Source organism: Grampus griseus (genome assembly GCF_964374135.1).
Source record: "Grampus griseus genome assembly, chromosome: X".
Taxonomy (NCBI): Eukaryota; Metazoa; Chordata; class Mammalia; order Artiodactyla; family Delphinidae; genus Grampus; species Grampus griseus.
In genome coordinates, this window is record NC_138999.1 from 7,142,889 (window position 1) to 7,162,544 (window position 19,656).

The following is a 19,656-nucleotide window of genomic DNA, read 5'->3' on the forward strand; positions in this document are numbered from 1 at the left end:
GCTGCGTTCTGGAAACGGGGGCGTCTGTGTGACCCAGGGCGGGACCCTCGGAAGGAGAGAGGGCACCTCCCCGACAGGCGCGGTCTCGCCCGCCGCCCCGCCGCCCCCTCTCACGGCCTCGGCTACAGCTTTGCTCCCGGGCTGCAGCTCCGTCTGCCGGCAGGGTCTAGCAGTCCTGCCCTTGAGTCTCTTTAGAACCTGCGCCTTGTGTCCGTTTGGCCACGGTATCGGCAGGGAAAGGCCTTGGACGCACACCAGCTGCCTCAGCCCTTTGCTTTCTGAGCATCTCCCGGTCCTGGAGCATTTCGTGCCTGGATGGCTCCCGTGTTCCTCACGGCCTTTCACGGAGACAGGAGCAAGTGGAGGTGGCAGCGGCCCAAGAGCGCCAACGGGGGAGCTGGCGCTGGGGCCTCTGCTCTGCGAGGTGCCTCCTTCCCACGCCCCAGGTGCTTCTGCGCGGGTCCCTAACTCGGGTGGCATCAGGGTCTCCACTGGACCAGCCCCCAAAAGAGCTGCCGGACACCGTTCCCCCCCCCCGGCCCCCCCCCCCCACCGCCACTGCCTGGTCCCCAGCAGGCTCGTCTCTCTCTGTCTCTCCAGCAATCCCTGCTCGAGAAGCAGCGGGTCCTGATCCAGCAGCACGAGGACGCCAAGGAGTTGAAGGAGAACCTGGACCGCCGGGAGGGCATCGTGTCCGACATCCTGGCCAGCTACCTCAGCCAGGACAGCCTGGCCGACTACGCGCACTTCGTGAGGATGAAGTCGGCCCTCCTCATCGAGCAGCGCGAGCTGGAGGACAAGATCCACCTGGGCGAAGAGCAGCTCAAGTGCCTGCTGGACAGCCTTCCGCCCGACAGAGGCAAATGAGGGGCCTGCGGCCCGACGCCTCCCCAGCGGGGCACGCAACAGGAGGCAGATGAAAACCCCAGCCTGGACTTAGGTCCTGGAGAGGGAATCCCTCCCAGAACCAAATGGCCGTTAGAAAAGCAATAATTTCCGTGGGCGCGTTTGGGGTGATTGATTGAATGTCTTAGTTCCCCTCCTGAATGCTGAGCAGAGTGGCTCCCCGTCACCCTTGGCCTGGAAGCAACCCCATGTGGCGCCCGGTGAACGGTGAGTTCCCGAGTACGGACTGAGCTCTGGTCCCGAGGTGCACGCACGTGGTCCTTGCCGGCTCGGGTCTGCCCTTCCGTCTTCCCACGCTGCACCCCTTCCTCCTCTCACGAGGCAATGAGTGCGTGTCGGGCAAAGCCTGGCGCACGACCTCTCCGGTGGGTCACGGGAGGTGGCGGCTGCCGGCTTCTCCTGTTGGCCCAGAAGTGTCGAGCGGTCGTTGTCTGTCCCGTAAGGATGATCTGCGACCCAGCAAAAATCAGGATGATACTTTAGTAACACTCTGCAAAGGTGAATGGTTTTCCATGTGGTTAAAAACCAGCTGTGAAAAGAAGAGCGTACATGTTGGGTTCACTCACTCTAAAATTGCCACTTAAATAGCGTTCGCGCTTTAAAACACACGCAAAGCAGACACACGGTTTTAGGACTTCTCGGCTGATGTCACGGTTCAAATGGTATTTTCCTGCGAAGAGAAATTACTTGGCTAAAAGCGTGTCTGGTAAATGTGCTTGCTAGGTGTTTTTTTGCTTAAGGCCGACGAGATATTTCTTAACTTACTCTTTCCCCAGAACATTTATTTTGCGTGTGTATGATCCTTAATTACAATTGGCAATTTCTCTCTTTTTGCCTCTATTTGTTACCGTGCCGTAAGGGCCACATACCGTTTGAGAACCGTTGCTCTGGTTTCTCAGAGGTCCCGGTGGACCACAGAACTCCTAGACCCAATCTTTTTCTGCCATACAGTGTACAGCTCCTAGTACCCTTTTTTAGTGGTTGAAATTGTGAGATGGTAAAGAGTCTATTCACTAAAGAAAACTGTCAAGCTGTCATTTTCCACTGGACAGATCACAGGCTAGGAGAAAATAACTTGCAAATCATGTATGTGACAAACCGTTTGTATCCAGAATGTATAAGAACGCTCAAACTTAACAGTAAGAAAACAAACAGCCCGATTAAAAGGTGGGCAAAAGACTGAAATAGACACTTCACCAAAGAGGATATATGCATGGCGAGTAAGCACGTGAATCGCTGTTTTAGCCACCAGTGGCGTGGTTCTCACGTACTTCTTTTTAATCTGGTCACCGTGGAGTGGTGAGTTTCGTCACAGTGCTCATCTGTTGAAATGTGTGGTTAATGGCGGGAGAAGCCCTAGGATAACTTCACGTCGAGGTCATGTGCAGACTTTGGTTTGACCTGTGAGATCGTTTTACTCCTTATTCCTCTTACTCCTATAAAAGAAGTTTTCCAGCGGCGGGGGGAGATGTCCCTCTGTCAGCAGTGGCTGCTGCCTTACCAAACAGAGACGCACGCAAATGTCTTAAAGGACACTAACTAGGCCATACTTCGCCAGCCAGAGGGGAGACTGGACTCCCGGGCTGCCGCAGTGATCTCCGTGCACCCGTAGAGGGGGCCGACCTGGCAGGCGTCCGTGATGCTGGCAAAATAAACACTCCTTTGGCAGCCCACCGACGCCAAAGAGAAATGCCTTTTCAAGTTTTTACTCCTATTCAATTAAGCTATTCCTGACTTGAAAAATCCCTCTTCTGCCAACGAAGTGTCCTTGCCACGTGGTGTGGGTCACTTGCTGTGAAAACTGATCACGTCAGGAAAGGTAAAGCTGGCTGTCCATGGACACCCCCCCCCCCCCGCACACTGCCCCTGCTTCCTCCTTCGGGGAGACAACCACGGTGATTTCCGTGTTTTTAATTGTCACAAAGCTTTTACCTGTGATTCTTTCCCTTCAAATACAGTATTGTGATCATTTTGATGATATGTCTGTAAAATGTGAGAATAGAATTTGTGTCTGTATCCAGCTGTTTGGTGTCTTTTGAGCCCTTTCTCTTCGACATAGCAATATACAGTGCTCTACTGTCCTTTTAACGAAGCACATAGAATCACAACGTTCCCGTTTGCCTCTTCAATGTCTGGTTAGTGGGGACCCACAGATTGCAGTGAGTCAGTGTACATAACTTTGTATATAGTTATGTTATTGCATATGAAGACAATCTGGTGCTAATGCTTTGCCCTTGGCATTCTTCGGTGGTGGCTGATAGCTCACCCTTGGTCATAGCTCAGCTGTGGAATGCTCTGTAGAGTGAGATTCCAGTCAGGGGCGTTGCGCCTTTGGAAGATGCGTGCAGATTTCACGCTCAATACTTTCACTTACGTCTCAACAGATCACTCTGCTTGACGTTCACAAAATAAATGGTGTCCTTCCGTGAACCGAGCATGTCTTTGATTTACACCTTTCTTTTAAGAATTGCAATATCCTTACCGTATATTAGATTCTTCAATCATTGATAAATGGTGGCATTGATTCTGTGTATGTATGTATGTGACTATTTCTGCCAGCCTAGTAAAGGGCAGTCAATTTGCAGTCAGGAAAATGTCACAGACACAGGTTGTATAAGTCAGTGCCTGCCACAGCAGTGCTGTGTAACAAGCACTGTAAAATCGCAGCAGGGTCCAGTGAGACGTATTCCGTTAGCTCATGAAATTGGAGATCAGGCTCTGCTCCACGTGCCTGTCATGTTCCTCCTGGCACCAGGAGTTTGGCCTGGGCAGGTCAGTGGCAGATGCATAAGAGAACAAGCCCAGTCCCAGCGGTGCTTCTCCTGTCTCTGGTTAGAGTGCACCTGCTAACCTTCCATTGCCAAAGCAAGTGCTGCAGCCAAACCCAAAGTCAGAGGGTGCGGCATGTGCTCTACCCCTTTAGTGGAAGGAACCGTAAGTCCCGTGGCAGAGTGTGGCTACAGGGAGCTGTGAGGAGTTGGGGCCGTTGATGGACCACACCTCCCACACCAGGGCCCGATACCGAAGAGGACGAAATCGTCCAGGACCCGAAGCCAAGTTCCTGGAGCAAAGCCAGCTCTGTCACTTCGGGCGGATGGCTGTGAGCAAGCGCCAGCCTCTCCAACCTCAGCTTCCTCCTCTGTAGTTGGAGGAGAGCTGTTGTGAGAGCAACTGAGCTGATGTGTTAATGTGCTCAGGACCAGTGCCTGGATCAGAGGGGTGCCAGTGGAAGCGCCCACACTTCTGCTGCCACCACTGTATTCTGGACCTGGAGGAAGTGCCTTCCCTGCATCCGAACGCATCTGTCGGAACCACCCAGCACACGGCAGTTGCTCCTGGTTGGCTGATTAGAAACGCTTCTGCTGTGCAGCAGGTTGGTGGGACCCGAAGGTTAGCCAATTGAGAGGGAGGGATTCTTTTGTTTTTAACAAATTTATTTATTTTTGGCTGCATTGGGCTTTCTCTAGTTGTGGCGAGCAGGGGCTACTCTTCGTTGTGGTGCGCGGGCTTCTCATTGCACTGGCTACTTTTGTTGCGGGCTCTAGGTGCGTGGGTTTCAGTACTTGCGGCATGCGGGCTCAGTAGGTGTGGCTCGCGGGCTCTACAGTGCAGGCTCAGTAGTTGTGGCACATGGGCTTAGTTGCTCCGCGGCATGTGGGATCTTCCCAGACCACGGCTTGAACGCGTGTCCCCTGCTTTGGCAGGTGGATTCTTTTTTTTTTTTTTTTAATTCATTCATTCATTTTGGGCTGTGTTGGATCTTCGTTGCTGTGCACGGGCTTTCTCTACTTCTGGCGAGGGGGGCTACTCTTCGTTGTGGTGCACAGGCTTCTCATTGCAGTGGCTTCTCTTATTGTGGAGCACGGGCTCTAGGTGCGCAGGCTTCAGTAGTCGTGGCTCGCAGACTCTAGAGCGCAGGGTCAGTATTGTGGCTCACGGGCTTAGTTGCTCCGTGGCATGTGAGATCTTCCCGGACCAGGGATCAACCCGTGAGCCCTACATCGGCAGGCGGATCCTTAACCACTGCACCACCAGGGAAGCCCCAAGAGCGAGGGATTTTTCTTAACAAGCATTACTCAAAATTAGGAGAGTGAATTTGTATTTAGAACAAGAAAAAAATTGACCCAAATCACAGATTTTTAAAAAATGCACAAATGCCTCCTACATTTTATGCTTGCCTTCTACCAGGATACTCTGCTTGTCTTATGTGAGTTCTGATATGGTCAAGGAATTCATCACACAGGGGGCAATGGAAACGCACCTTAGGCTGCTGCTGGGATGGTGCTTCTGGGAGCCAGTGACCCTTGTGCCGCACTCCACGACCCATGGAAGGAGATGCTCAACGTTTTGCTTCTTCAGGGCCAGCTGCACTGCACACGCTGAGCCAGTCTCAGGCACAGGGACGCAGGAGACACTGACTCCATCGTTAACCTGTCAGCTGTACTGCCCTGTGGCTGTGCCCTGAAAGCCCAGGCATCCTGAGTGTGTGTTTTCTGCATTTCCCATTAAAACAATAGAACCCCGGAGGTGTGTGTGTGTGTGTGCTGGTATAGGCTGAGCACTGAGTCACAGTGAGCCGTTTGCCTGTGTGTGTGGGCGGACGGGCTAGTATACGCTGTGCATTGAGTCACAGTGAGACGTGTATGTGCGTGTCCCTGTGTGTGATGGTACAGGCGGTTCACTGATTCACAGTGAGATGTGTGAGTGCGTGTTTGTGTGTGTGTATGCTGCTACATATTAAGCATAGATTCACAGCCGTGTGTGTCTGTGTGTGTGTGTGTGTGTGCTGGTACAGGCTGTGCAATGAATCAGAGAGCTGTGTGTGCGTGTGCGTGTGTGTGTGTAGGGGGCTCAGCACTGAGTGAGGTGTGTTGTGTGTGTGTGTGCGTGTCTGCGCACACTGGTATGGACTGTACATTGAGTCACAATGAGCTGTGCGTGTGCGTGTGTGTGTGTGTATTTGGCTTAGTGTCTACGTGAGTCACACTAAGTTGTGTGTTGTGTGCAGGTATACGCTGAGCATTGAGTCACACGTAGGTGTGTATGTGTGTGTGTGTGTGACAGTATAGGCAGCTCATTGACTGACAGTGAGCCATGTGTGAGTGCGTGTTTTTCTGTGTGTGTGCGTGTATAAACTGTGAATTTAGTTACACTGATGTGCCTGTGTGTGTGTCTGTATGTTGGTATGGACGGTGCACTGAGTAACAGTGAGCCGTGCGTGTGTGTGTCTTTGTGTATGTGTGTGCTGGTATAGACTGTGCACTGAGTTACAGCAAGGTGTGTTTGTGTGTGTGTGTGTGTGTGTGCTGGTAAAAACTGTACATTGAGTCACAGTGAGCCGTGTGTGTGTGTGTGTGTTGCTACAGGCTAGGCATTGAGTCACAGTGAGCCGTGTTTTTGTCCTGGTGCAGGCTGTACAATGAATCACAGCCGTGTGTGTGTGTGTGTGTGTGGGTATAGGCTGAGCATTTAGTCACAGTTAGCTGCGTGGATGTGTTTTTGTGTGTTGGTATAGGTTTTACGAGTCACTGGGGTGTGTGTGTGTGTGTGTGTGCTGGTATATTCTGAGCATTGAGTCACAATGAGGTGTGTGTGTGTGTGTATGTAGTGGTGTGGGTGTGCACTGAATCACAGTAGGGTGTGTGTGTCTGTGTGCTGGTATAACCTGAGCATCGAGTCACAGTGAGCTGTGTGGTGTGTGTGTGTGCTGGTACAGGCTGTGCACTGTGTCAGAGTGAGCCGTGCATGTGTATCTGCTGGTATAGGCTAAGCATTGAATCACAGTGAGCTGTGTGTTATTTGTGTGTGTGTAGTGTAGGCTGTGCATTGAGTCACAGTGAGCCGTGTGTCTGCCTGTGTGTGTCTGCCTGTGTGTGTCTGGGAGTGTGGGCTGGTATAGGCTGGGCATTGAGTCACAGTGAGCCGTGTGTATTTCTCTGTGTGTGTGTGTGTGTGTGTGTGTGTGTGGCCTGGCATATGCTGTGCACTGAGTCACAGTCAGCCGTGCGTGTGTGTTTGTGTGTGTGTATTTGGAGGTGTAGGGTCTGCATGAGTCACAATGTGTGTGTGTTTGTGTGTGTGTATTTGGAGGTGTAGGGTCTGCATGAGTCACAATGTGTGTGTGTGTGTGTGTGTGTGGCCTGGCATATGCTGTGCACTGAGTCACAGTCAGCCGTGCGTGTGTGTTTGTGTGTGTGTATTTGGAGGTGTAGGGTCTGCATGAGTCACAATGTGTGTGTGTTTGTGTGTGTGTATTTGGAGGTGTAGGGTCTGCATGAGTCACAATGTGTGTGTGTTTGTGTGTGTGTATTTGGACGTGTAGGGTCTGCATGAGTCACAATGTGTGTGTGTTTGTGTGTGTGTATTTGGAGGTGTAGGGTCTGCATGAGTCACAATGTGTGTGTGTTTGTGTGTGTGTATTTGGAGGTGTAGGGTCTGCATGAGTCACAATGTGTGTGTGTTTGTGTGTGTGTATTTGGAGGTGTAGGGTCTGCATGAGTCACAATGTGTGTGTGTGTGTGTGTATTTGGAGGTGTAGGGTCTGCATGAGTCACAATGTGTGTGTGTTTGTGTGTGTGTATTTGGAGGTGTAGGGTCTGCATGAGTCACAATGTGTGTGTGTTTGTGTGTGTGTATTTGGAGGTGTAGGGTCTGCATGAGTCACAATGTGTGTGTGTTTGTGTGTGTGTATTTGGACGTGTAGGGTCTGCATGAGTCACAATGTGTGTGTGTTTGTGTGTGTGTATTTGGACGTGTAGGGTCTGCATGAGTCACAATGTGTGTGTGTTTGTGTGTGTGTATTTGGAGGTGTAGGGTCTGCATGAGTCACAATGTGTGTGTGTTTGTGTGTGTGTATTTGGAGGTGTAGGGTCTGCATGAGTCACAATGTGTGTGTGTGTGTGTGTGTGTGTGCTGGTAAGGGCTTTGCACTGAGTGAGGTCTGTGTGTGTGGTGCTACACACTGTGCACTGACTCACAGTGAGCCTTGTGTGTGTGTCTTTGTGTGTCTGTGTCTGCTGATATAGGCTGTACATTCAGTCACACTGAGCCATGCATGTGAGTCTTTGTGTCTGTGTGCTGGTATATGCTGTACATTGAGTCACAGGGAGCCGTGCGTATGTGTGTGTTTCTGTGTGTGTATTTGGTGGTATAGGGTCTGCATGAGTCACAATGTGTGTGTCTGTGCTTGTACAGGCTGAGCATGGAGTCACATTTAGATGTGTCTGTGTGCGTGTGTGTGCTGGTATGGGATTTGCATTGAGTCACTGGTGTGTGCGTGTGTGCTTGTGTGTGTGTTGGTATAGACTGAGCATTGAGTCAGACTATGCCGTATGTTCTGCAGGGGGCTGATACAGTCTGAGCATTGAGTTACAGTGAGGTGTGCTGTGTGTGTGTGTGTGTGCTGGTATGGACTGTACATTGAGTCACAATGAGCTGTGCGTGTGTGTGTGTGTGTATATTTGCTTCAATGTCTGCATGAGTCACAGTATTGTCTGTGTGTTTGTGTGTGCCGGTATACGCTGAGCATTCAGTCACACTTGGGGGGGGGTGTGTGTGTGTGTGTGATGGTATAGGCGGTTCACTGATTCACAGTGAGCCATGTGTGAGTGCGTGTTTGTGGGGTCTGTGCTGGTACACACGGTGAATTTAGTTACACTGAGGTGCCTGTGTGTGAGTGGATGTGTTGGTATGGACGGTACACACCGATAGTCTATTAATTTTTGACGAAAAAGGCAAGAATATACAATGGGAAAAAGTCTCTTCGGCAAGTGGTGCTGGGAAAGTTGGACAGCTGCATGTAAATCAATAAATTTAAAACACACCCTCTCACCGTACACAAAAATAAACTCAAAATGGCTTAGAGACTTAAACGTAAGACATGACACCATAAAACTCCTAGAAAGGAACACAGGCAAAACATTCTCTGACATAAGTTGCACCAATGTTTTCTTAGGTCAGTCTCCCAAGGCAATAGGAATAAAAGCAAAAATAAACAAATGGGACCTAATCAAACATACAAGCTTTTGCGCAGCAAAGGAAACCATTAACAGAACGAAAAGATGACCTACAAAACAGGAGAAAATATTTGCAAACGATGCAACTGAGAAGGGCTTAATTTCCAAAATATATAAACAGCTCATACACCTCAACAATAAAAAAATAAATGAACCAATCAAAACAGGGGCAGAAGATCTAAAACGACATTTCTTCAAAGAAGAAACACAAATAGCTAATAGGCACATGAAAAGATGCTCAAAACCACTAATTATCAGAGAAATGAACATCAAAACTACAATAAGGTACCATCTCACACTGGTCAGAATGGCCATCATGAAAAACTCTACAAATAACAAATGCTGGAGAGGGTGTGGAGAAAAGGGAACCATCTTGCACTGTTGGTGGGAATATAAATTGGTACAGCCAATTTGGAGAACAGATGTGGAGGTTCCTTAAAAAACTAAAAATTGAATTACCATATGATCCAGCAATCCCACTCCTGGGCATACACCCAGACAAAACTCTAATCCAAAGAGATACATGCACCCCTATGTTCACAGCAGCACTATTCACAATAGCCAAGACATGGACACAACCTACGTGTCCACTGACAGATGAATGCATAAAGAAGATGTGGTACATGTATACAATGGACTAGTACCCAGCCATAAAAAAGAACAAAATAATGCCATTTGCAGCAACATGGATGCAACTAGAGATTACCATACTAAGTGAAATAAGTCAGAAAGAGAAAGACAAATACCATACGGTATCACTTATATGTGGAATCTAAAATATGACACAAATGAACATATCTATGCAACAGCAACAGACTCACGGACATAAAGAACAGACTTGTGGTTGCCAAGGGGGAGGAGGTTGGGGGAGGGATGGAATGGGAGGTTGGGGTTAACAGATGTAAACTATTATACATGGACTAAACAAGGCCCTACCTTGTAGCACAGGGAACTATATTCAGTATCCTATGATAAACCATAAGGGAAAAGAATATTCAAAAAGAATGTATATATATGTATAACTGAATCACTTTGCTGTACAGCAGAAATTAACACAACGTTGTAAATCAACTACACTTCAATAAAAAAGAAAAGAAAATGACCGAGAGAAAAAACAATGATGGGTGTGTTTTACTCTGTGTAAAGTTTACGTTCAAAGAAAAGCACTGTAAGCAAATACGGCTCACTAGTTAATGCCACGCTTGCTGAGATACTTAAGGAGACATGTACTCATGTCTGCAGTTTACCACAAAATGCATCAAGGGATAAGGTGGATCGGGGCTTTCCTGGCGGCACAGTCGTTAAGAATCCACCTGCCAATGCAGAGGACACGGGCTCGAGCCCTGGTCTGGGAAGATCCCACATGCCGCGGAGCAACTAAGGCCGTGCAGCACAACTACTGAGCCAGCGCACCACAACTACTGAAGCCCGCGCGCCTATAGCCCGTGCTCCGCAACAAGAGAAGCCACGGCAATGAGAAGCCTGCACACCTCAACGAAGAGTAGCCCCCCACCCCCGCTCGCCGCAACTAGAGAAAGCCCGCGCGCAGCAACGAAGACCCAACACGGCCACATAAACAAATAAATAAATTAATTTTAAAAAAAAAAGGTCTAGGTTAGCACTCCAATAGCAGAAAAGTTGACTTTATACTGAACGAACTACTACACCCTCACCTTGTTTATCTCCCCTGCCCAGGAACTCAGAATCCTGAGCTAATAATAAAGGGAGATTATGGGTGAGGTTTTCCTTTCTTTGTATTTCTCCTGGTACTATAAGTTTTTTACATTGCACATGTATTAATTTTTAATAAAGTTATAGAGCATCTTTATCAACATGTGAAGAACACATCTGCATTTTATAAACTGCTCTGCGTTCATAAGCATTCTTCTATTTCTCCACCGGAGGGCAGCATAAGCACAGTAAATAGCAAAAATAATTTCAAGGCGTTTGGTCTGAAATTGAACGCTGCTCGCTCTTCAGCTGTTTATTTCGACAGGCTGCTGCTACAAATTAATCATTAGGTTGTTTATTTTTCTGATAACTGACTATACATTCACTGTAAAAACTGACATATTGGAGAAAAGACAACTCACCTATAATCAGGGACCATGTGGCATTACGAAAAGAGGAAGGTACATCTTTTTTTAAAAGTCTGCTGACAAAAAGTCCCCCATACAACAATTTTCTAATCTACGCTTCACATCAAATGTCTCTTAAGCATTTCCCTGCTTCCCTAAGTTCTCTGACATGGTGGTTTCTAAAGGCCGCCTGGTGTTCCGGTCTGTGGACTCGTTGGACCTTGCTTCCCTGATTTAAATTGGTCATTTAGGTGTTTTAACCGTCTTTAAAGTATTAAAGATTTCCCATGTATAAAATATACAGAGAAAACTATACCACCCAATTAATCACTACTCGAATTCGATAGATGTTAATTGTTGCCACTTTTACTTCAGATATTTTGAAGAAAGAAAAAGTTTACAGGTAGGGTTGGAGGTCCCCATGTCCAACTAACTTCTCTCCTTCCTTCCCCAGAGTCACCTCTGATCTGAAGCTGCTGCTTATTTTTCCTATCCTTGATCTCAGGCTTTCATTACAAAACTATGTTCTGTAAACAATATAGTATTGTCCTGAGCTTTTAAATTCTACACGTAAATGTAATCACCACGGCATGTCCCATATTTGCTTAACGTTATGATTTACCACCTGTTGATTTAGACCTAGTTAACTTTAACTGCTTTAAGGTATTATACTTTATAAACAGAATTTATTAACACATTCCCTATCGATAAGCATTTAGGCGGTTTCTAATCATTGAGTATCACTGCTCCTTTGATGGGGCAGGTGTGCACAGCTTCTCTAGCTGTTATACCTAGAGAAGAATTAAGTTTGGGACTCCAGCAGAGGAATGGCGGATTCGAAAGGGTCATCCCCTTCAGCTCTACTGGCTACTGCTGAATCACACTCCTGAATTACCAATTTTCAATTCAGCGGGTCGTGAATTAGTCCCGTTTCCTCACTTCCCCTTTGCGGTAGGAGGCATGGCTTTAAGCATCTCGGACGTTAAGCACCTCTTCACGGCCACTGGCAACAAGGTTTGTCTTTTGTGAATCCATTGCCTTTGCTTATTACCTGCTTGGGTTCTTTACCTTTTTCTTATCGATTTGTACAAATTGTGTATCTATGTCTGATTGAGTCACAGTGAGTCGTTTGTGTGTGTGTGTCGGTGTGTCTGTGTGCTGGTATAGGTTGAGCATTGAGTCATACTTAGATGTGTGTATGTGTGTGTGTGTGCTGGTATGGGCTTTGCATGGACTCACTGACGGGTGTGTGTGTGTGTGTGTGTGTGTGTGTGTGTGTGTGTGTGTGTGTGTGTGTGTGTGTGTGTGTGTGTGTGTATGCTGGTATAAGCTGTGCATTCAGTCTACACTGAGCCGTGCCTATGTGCGTGTGTGTGTGTGCTGGCATAGGCAGTGCATTGAGTCACAGTGAGCCATGTGTGAGTGCGTGTTTGTGTGGTCTGTGCTGGTACACACGGTGAATTTAGTTACACTGAGGTGCCTGTGTGTGAGTGTATGTGTTGGTATGGACGGTACACACCGATAGTCTATTAATTTTTGACGAAAAAGGCAAGAATATACCATGGGAAAGAGTCTCTTCGGCAAGTGGTGCTGGGAAAGTTGGACAGCTGCATGTAAATCAATAAATTTAAAACACACCCTCTCACCGTACACAAAAATAAACTCAAAATGGCTTAAAGACTTAAACGTAAGACATGACACCATAAAACTCCTAGAAAGGAACACAGGCAAAACATTCTCTGACATAAGTTGCACCAATGTTTTCTTAGGTCAGTCTCCCAAGGCAATAGGAATAAAAGCAAAAATAAACAAATGGGACCTAATCAAACATACAAGCTTTTGCGCAGCAAAGGAAACCATTAACAAAACGAAAAGATGACCTACAAAACGGGAGAAAATATTTGCAAACAATGCAACTGAGAAGGGCTTAATTTCCAAAATATATAAACAGCTCATACACCTCAACAACAAAAAAATAAATGAACCAATCAAAACAGGGGCAGAAGATCTAAAACGACATTTCTTCAAAGAAGAAACACAAATAGCTAATAGGCACATGAAAAGATGCTCAAAATCACTAATTATCAGAGAAATGAACATCAAAGCTACAATAAGGTACCATCTCACACTGGTCAGAATGGCCATCATGAAAAACTCTACAAATAACAAATGCTGGAGAGGGTGTGGAGAAAAGGGAACCCTCTTACACTGTTGGTGGGAATGTAAATTGGTACAGCCAATTTGGAGAACAGATGTGGAGGTTCCTTAAAAAACTAAAAATTGAATTACCATATGATCCAGCAATCCCACTCCTGGGCATACACCCAGACAAAACTCTAATCCAAAGAGATACATGCACCCCTATGTTCACAGCAGCACTATTCACAATAGCCAAGACATGGACACAACCTACGTGTCCACTGACAGATGAATGCATAAAGAAGATGTGGTACATGTATACAATGGACTAGTACCCAGCCATAAAAAAGAACAAAATAATGCCATTTGCAGCAACATGGATGCAACTAGAGATTACCATACTAAGTGAAATAAGTCAGAAAGAGAAAGACAAATACCATACGGTATCACTTATATGTGGAATCTAAAATATGACACAAATGAACATATCTATGCAACAGCAACAGACTCACGGACATAAAGAACAGACTCGTGGTTGCCAAGGGGCAGGAGGTTGGGGGAGGGATGGAATGGGAGGTTGGGGTTAACAGATGTAAACTATTATACATGGACTAAACAAGGCCCTACCGTGTAGCACAGGGAAGTATATTCAGTATCCTATGATAAACCATAAGGGAAAAGAATATTCAAAAAGAATGTATATATATGTATAACTGAATCACTTTGCTGTACAGCAGAAATTAACACAACGTTGTAAATCAACTACACTTCAATAAAAAAGAAAAGAAAATGACCGAGAGAAAAAACAATGACGGGTGTATTTTACTCTGTGTAAAGTTTACGTTCAAAGAAAAGCACTGTAAACAAACACGGCTCACTAGTTAATGCCACGCTTGCTGAGATACTTAAGGAGACATGTACTCACGTCTGCAGTTTACCACAAAATGCATCAAGGGATAAGGTGGATCGGGGCTTTCCTGGCGGCACAGTCGTTAAGAATCCACCTGCCAATGCAGAGGACACGGGCTCGAGCCCTGGTCTGGGAAGATCCCACATGCCGCGGAGCAACTAAGGCCGTGCAGCACAACTACTGAGCCAGCGCACCACAACTACTGAAGCCCGCGCGCCTATAGCCCGTGCTCCGCAACAAGAGAAGCCACGGCAATGAGAAGCCTGCACACCTCAACGAAGAGTAGCCCCCCACCCCCGCTCGCCGCAACTAGAGAAAGCCCGCGCGCAGCAACGAAGACCCAACACGGCCACATAAACAAATAAATAAATTAATTTTAAAAAAAAAAGGTCTAGGTTAGCACTCCAATAGCAGAAAAGTTGACTTTATACTGAACGAACTACTACACCCTCACCTTGTTTATCTCCCCTGCCCAGGAACTCAGAATCCTGAGCTAATAATAAAGAGAGATTATGGGTGAGGTTTTCCTTTCTTTGTATTTCTCCTGGTACTTTAAGGTTTTTACATTGCACATGTATTAATTTTTAATAAAGTTATATAGCATCTTTATCAACATGTGAAGAACACATCTGCATTTTATAAACTGCTCTGCGTTCATAAGCATTCTTCTATTTCTCCACCGGAGGGCAGCATAAGCACAGTAAATAGCAAAAATAATTTCAAGGCGTTTGGTCTGAAATTGAACGCTGCTCGCTCTTCAGCTGTTTATTTCGACAGGCTGCTGCTACAAATTAATCATTAGGTTGTTTATTTTTCTGATAACTGACTATACATTCACTGTAAAAACTGACATATTGGAGAAAAGACAACTCACCTATAATCAGGGACCATGTGGCATTACGAAAAGAGGAAGGTACATCTTTTTTTAAAAGTCTGCTGACAAAAAGTCCCCCATACAACAATTTTCTAATCTACGCTTCACATCAAATGTCTCTTAAGCATTTCCCTGCTTCCCTAAGTTCTCTGACATGGTGGTTTCTAAAGGCCGCCTGGTGTTCCGGTCTGTGGACTCGTTGGACCTTGCTTCCCTGATTTAAATTGGTCATTTAGGTGTTTTAACCGTCTTTAAAGTATTAAAGATTTCCCATGTATAAAATATACAGAGAAAACTATACCACCCAATTAATCACTACTCGAATTCGACAGATGTTAATTGTTGCCACTTTTACTTCAGATATTTTGAAGAAAGAAAAAGTTTACAGGTAGGGTTGGAGGTCCCCATGTCCAACTAACTTCTCTCCTTCCTTCCCCAGAGTCACCTCTGATCTGAAGCTGCTGCTTATTTTTCCTATCCTTGATCTCAGGCTTTCATTACAAAACTATGTTCTGTAAACAATATAGTATTGTCCTGAGCTTTTAAATTCTACACGTAAATGTAATCACCACGGCATGTCCCATATTTGCTTAACGTTATGATTTACCCCCTGTTGATTTAGACCTAGTTAACTTTAACTGCTTTAAGGTATTATACTTTATAAACAGAATTTATTAACACATTCCCTGTCGATGAGCATTTAGGTGGTTTCTAATCATTGAGTATCACTGCTCCTTTGATGGGGCAGGTGTGCACAGCTTCTCTAGCTGTTATACCTAGAGAAGAATTAAGTTTGGGACTCCAGCAGAGGAATGGCGGATTCGAAAGGGTCATCCCCTTCAGCTCTACTGGCTACTGCTGAATCACACTCCTGAATTACCAATTTTCAAATCAGCGGGTCGTGAATTAGTCCCGTTTCCTCACTTCCCCTTTGCGGTAGGAGGCATGGCTTTAAGCATCTCGGACGTTAAGCACCTCTTCACGGCCACTGGCAACAAGGTTTTGTCTTTTGTGAATCCATTGCCTTTGCTTATTACCTGCTTGGGTTCTTTACCTTTTTCTTATCGATTTGTACAAATTGTGTATCTATGTCTGATTGAGTCACAGTGAGCCGTTTGTGTGTGTGTGTCGGTGTGTCTGTGTGCTGGTATAGGTTGAGCATTGAGTCATACTTAGATGTGTGTATGTGTGTGTGTGTGCTGGTATGGGCTTTGCATGGAGTCACTGAGGGGTGTGTGTGTGTGTGTGTGTGTGTGTGTGTGTATGCTGGTATAAGCTGTGCATTCAGTCTACACTGAGCCGTGCCTATGTGCGTGTGTGTGTGTGCTGGCATAGGCAGTGCATTGAGTCACAGTGAGCCATGTGTGAGTGCGTGTTTGTGTGGTCTGTGCTGGTACACACGGTGAATTTAGTTACACTGAGGTGCCTGTGTGTGAGTGTATGTGTTGGTATGGACGGTACACACCGATAGTCTATTAATTTTTGACGAAAAAGGCAAGAATATACCATGGGAAAAAGTCTCTTCGGCAAGTGGTGCTGGGAAAGTTGGACAGCTGCATGTAAATCAATAAATTTAAAACACACCCTCTCACCGTACACAAAAATAAACTCAAAATGGCTTAAAGACTTAAACGTAAGACATGACACCATAAAACTCCTAGAAAGGAACACAGGCAAAACATTCTCTGACATAAGTTGCACCAATGTTTTCTTAGGTCAGTCTCCCAAGGCAATAGGAATAAAAGCAAAAATAAACAAATGGGACCTAATCAAACATACAAGCTTTTGCGCAGCAAAGGAAACCATTAACAAAACGAAAAGATGACCTACAAAACGGGAGAAAATATTTGCAAACAATGCAACTGAGAAGGGCTTAATTTCCAAAATATATAAACAGCTCATACACCTCAACAACAAAAAAATAAATGAACCAATCAAAACAGGGGCAGAAGATCTAAAACGACATTTCTTCAAAGAAGAAACACAAATAGCTAATAGGCACATGAAAAGATGCTCAAAATCACTAATTATCAGAGAAATGAACATCAAAGCTACAATAAGGTACCATCTCACACTGGTCAGAATGGCCATCATGAAAAACTCTACAAATAACAAATGCTGGAGAGGGTGTGGAGAAAAGGGAACCCTCTTACACTGTTGGTGGGAATGTAAATTGGTACAGCCAATTTGGAGAACAGATGTGGAGGTTCCTTAAAAAACTAAAAATTGAATTACCATATGATCCAGCAATCCCACTCCTGGGCATACACCCAGACAAAACTCTAATCCAAAGAGATACATGCACCCCTATGTTCACAGCAGCACTATTCACAATAGCCAAGACATGGACACAACCTACGTGTCCACTGACAGATGAATGCATAAAGAAGATGTGGTACATGTATACAATGGACTAGTACCCAGCCATAAAAAAGAACAAAATAATGCCATTTGCAGCAACATGGATGCAACTAGAGATTACCATACTAAGTGAAATAAGTCAGAAAGAGAAAGACAAATACCATACGATATCACTTATATGTGGAATCTAAAATATGACACAAATGAACATATCTATGCAACAGCAACAGACTCACGGACATAAAGAACAGACTTGTGGTTGCCAAGGGGCAGGAGGTTGGGGGAGGGATGGAATGGGAGGTTGGGGTTAACAGATGTAAACTATTATACATGGACTAAACAAGGCCCTACCGTGTAGCACAGGGAACTATATTCAGTATCCTATGATAAACCATAAGGGAAAAGAATATTCAAAAAGAATGTATATATATGTATAACTGAATCACTTTGCTGTACAGCAGAAATTAACACAACGTTGTAAATCAACTACACTTCAATAAAAAAGAAAAGAAAATGACCGAGAGAAAAAACAATGATGGGTGTATTTTACTCTGTGTAAAGTTTACGTTCAAAGAAAAGCACTGTAAACAAACACGGCTCACTAGTTAATGCCACGCTTGCTGAGATACTTAAGGAGACATGTACTCACGTCTGCAGTTTACCACAAAATGCATCAAGGGATAAGGTGGATCGGGGCTTTCCTGGCGGCACAGTCGTTAAGAATCCACCTGCCAATGCAGAGGACACGGGCTCGAGCCCTGGTCTGGGAAGATCCCACATGCCGCGGAGCAACTAAGGCCGTGCAGCACAACTACTGAGCCAGCGCACCACAACTACTGAAGCCCGCGCGCCTATAGCCCGTGCTCCGCAACAAGAGAAGCCACGGCAATGAGAAGCCTGCACACCTCAACGAAGAGTAGCCCCCCACCCCCGCTCGCCGCAACTAGAGAAAGCCCGCGCGCAGCAACGAAGACCCAACACGGCCACATAAACAAATAAATTAATTTTAAAAAAAAAAGGTCTAGGTTAGCACTCCAATAGCAGAAAAGTTGACTTTATACTGAACGAACTACTACACCCTCATCTTGTTTATCTCCCCTGCCCAGGAACTCAGAATCCTGAGCTAATAATAAAGGGAGATTATGGGTGAGGTTTTCCTTTCTTTGTATTTCTCCTGGTACTTTAAGGTTTTTACATTGCACATGTATTAATTTTTAATAAAGTTATATAGCATCTTTATCAACATGTGAAGAACACATCTGCATTTTATAAACTGCTCTGCGTTCATAAGCATTCTTCTATTTCTCCACCGGAGGGCAGCATAAGCACAGTAAATAGCAAAAATAATTTCAAGGCGTTTGGTCTGAAATTGAATGCTGCTCGCTCTTCAGCTGTTTATTTCGACAGGCTGCTGCTACAAATTAATCATTAGGTTGTTTATTTTTCTGATAACTGACTATACATTCACTGTAAAAACTGACATATTGGAGAAAAGACAACTCACCTATAATCAGGGACCATGTGGCATTACGAAAAGAGGAAGGTACATCTTTTTTTAAAAGTCTGCTGACAAAAAGTCCCCCATACAACAATTTTCTAATCTACGCTTCACATCAAATGTCTCTTAAGCATTTCCCTGCTTCCCTAAGTTCTCTGACATGGTGGTTTCTAAAGGCCGCCTGGTGTTCCGGTCTGTGGACTCGTTGGACCTTGCTTCCCTGATTTAAATTGGTCATTTAGGTGTTTGAACCGTCTTTAAAGTATTAAAGATTTCCCATGTATAAAATATACAGAGAAAACTATACCACCCAATTAATCACTACTCGAATTCGATAGATGTTAATTGTTGCCACTTTTACTTCAGATATTTTGAAGAAAGAAAAAGTTTACAGGTAGGGTTGGAGGTCCCCATGTCCAACTAACTTCTCTCCTTCCTTCCCCAGAGTCACCTCTGATCTGAAGCTGCTGCTTATTTTTCCTATCCTTGATCTCAGGCTTTCATTACAAAACTATGTTCTGTAAACAATATAGTATTGTCCTGAGCTTTTAAATTCTACACGTAAATGTAATCACCACGGCATGTCCCATATTTGCTTAACGTTATGATTTACCCCCTGTTGATTTAGACCTAGTTAACTTTAACTGCTTTAAGGTATTATACTTTATAAACAGAATTTATTAACACATTCCCTGTCGATAAGCATTTAGGTGGTTTCTAATCATTGAGTATCACTGCTCCTTTGATGGGGCAGGTGTGCACAGCTTCTCTAGCTGTTATACCTAGAGAAGAATTAAGTTTGGGACTCCAGCAGAGGAATGGCGGATTCGAAAGGGTCATCCCCTTCAGCTCTACTGGCTACTGCTGAATCACAC

The 19,656-nt window shown here is 45.3% G+C and overlaps 2 protein-coding genes across 3 annotated transcripts in view; both read left to right on the forward strand.

Moving 5' to 3' along the window:
* Positions 1–996, forward strand: part of SHROOM2 (shroom family member 2) — a gene marked incomplete at its 5' end in the record, with an annotated part of 133,117 nt that extends 132,121 nt beyond the window's left edge. For both annotated transcript variants that reach the window (XM_082680593.1, XM_082680594.1), the window contains one exon: positions 601–996. In XM_082680593.1, coding sequence (XP_082536719.1) covers positions 601–867 — 267 coding nt within the window. In that variant the 3' untranslated portion in view covers positions 868–996. The remainder of the gene's footprint in view (positions 1–600) is intronic.
* The window catches only part of CLCN4 (chloride voltage-gated channel 4), a 456,505-nt gene that overhangs the window by 115,512 nt on the left and 321,337 nt on the right, over positions 1–19,656 (forward strand). The window lies entirely within an intron of this gene.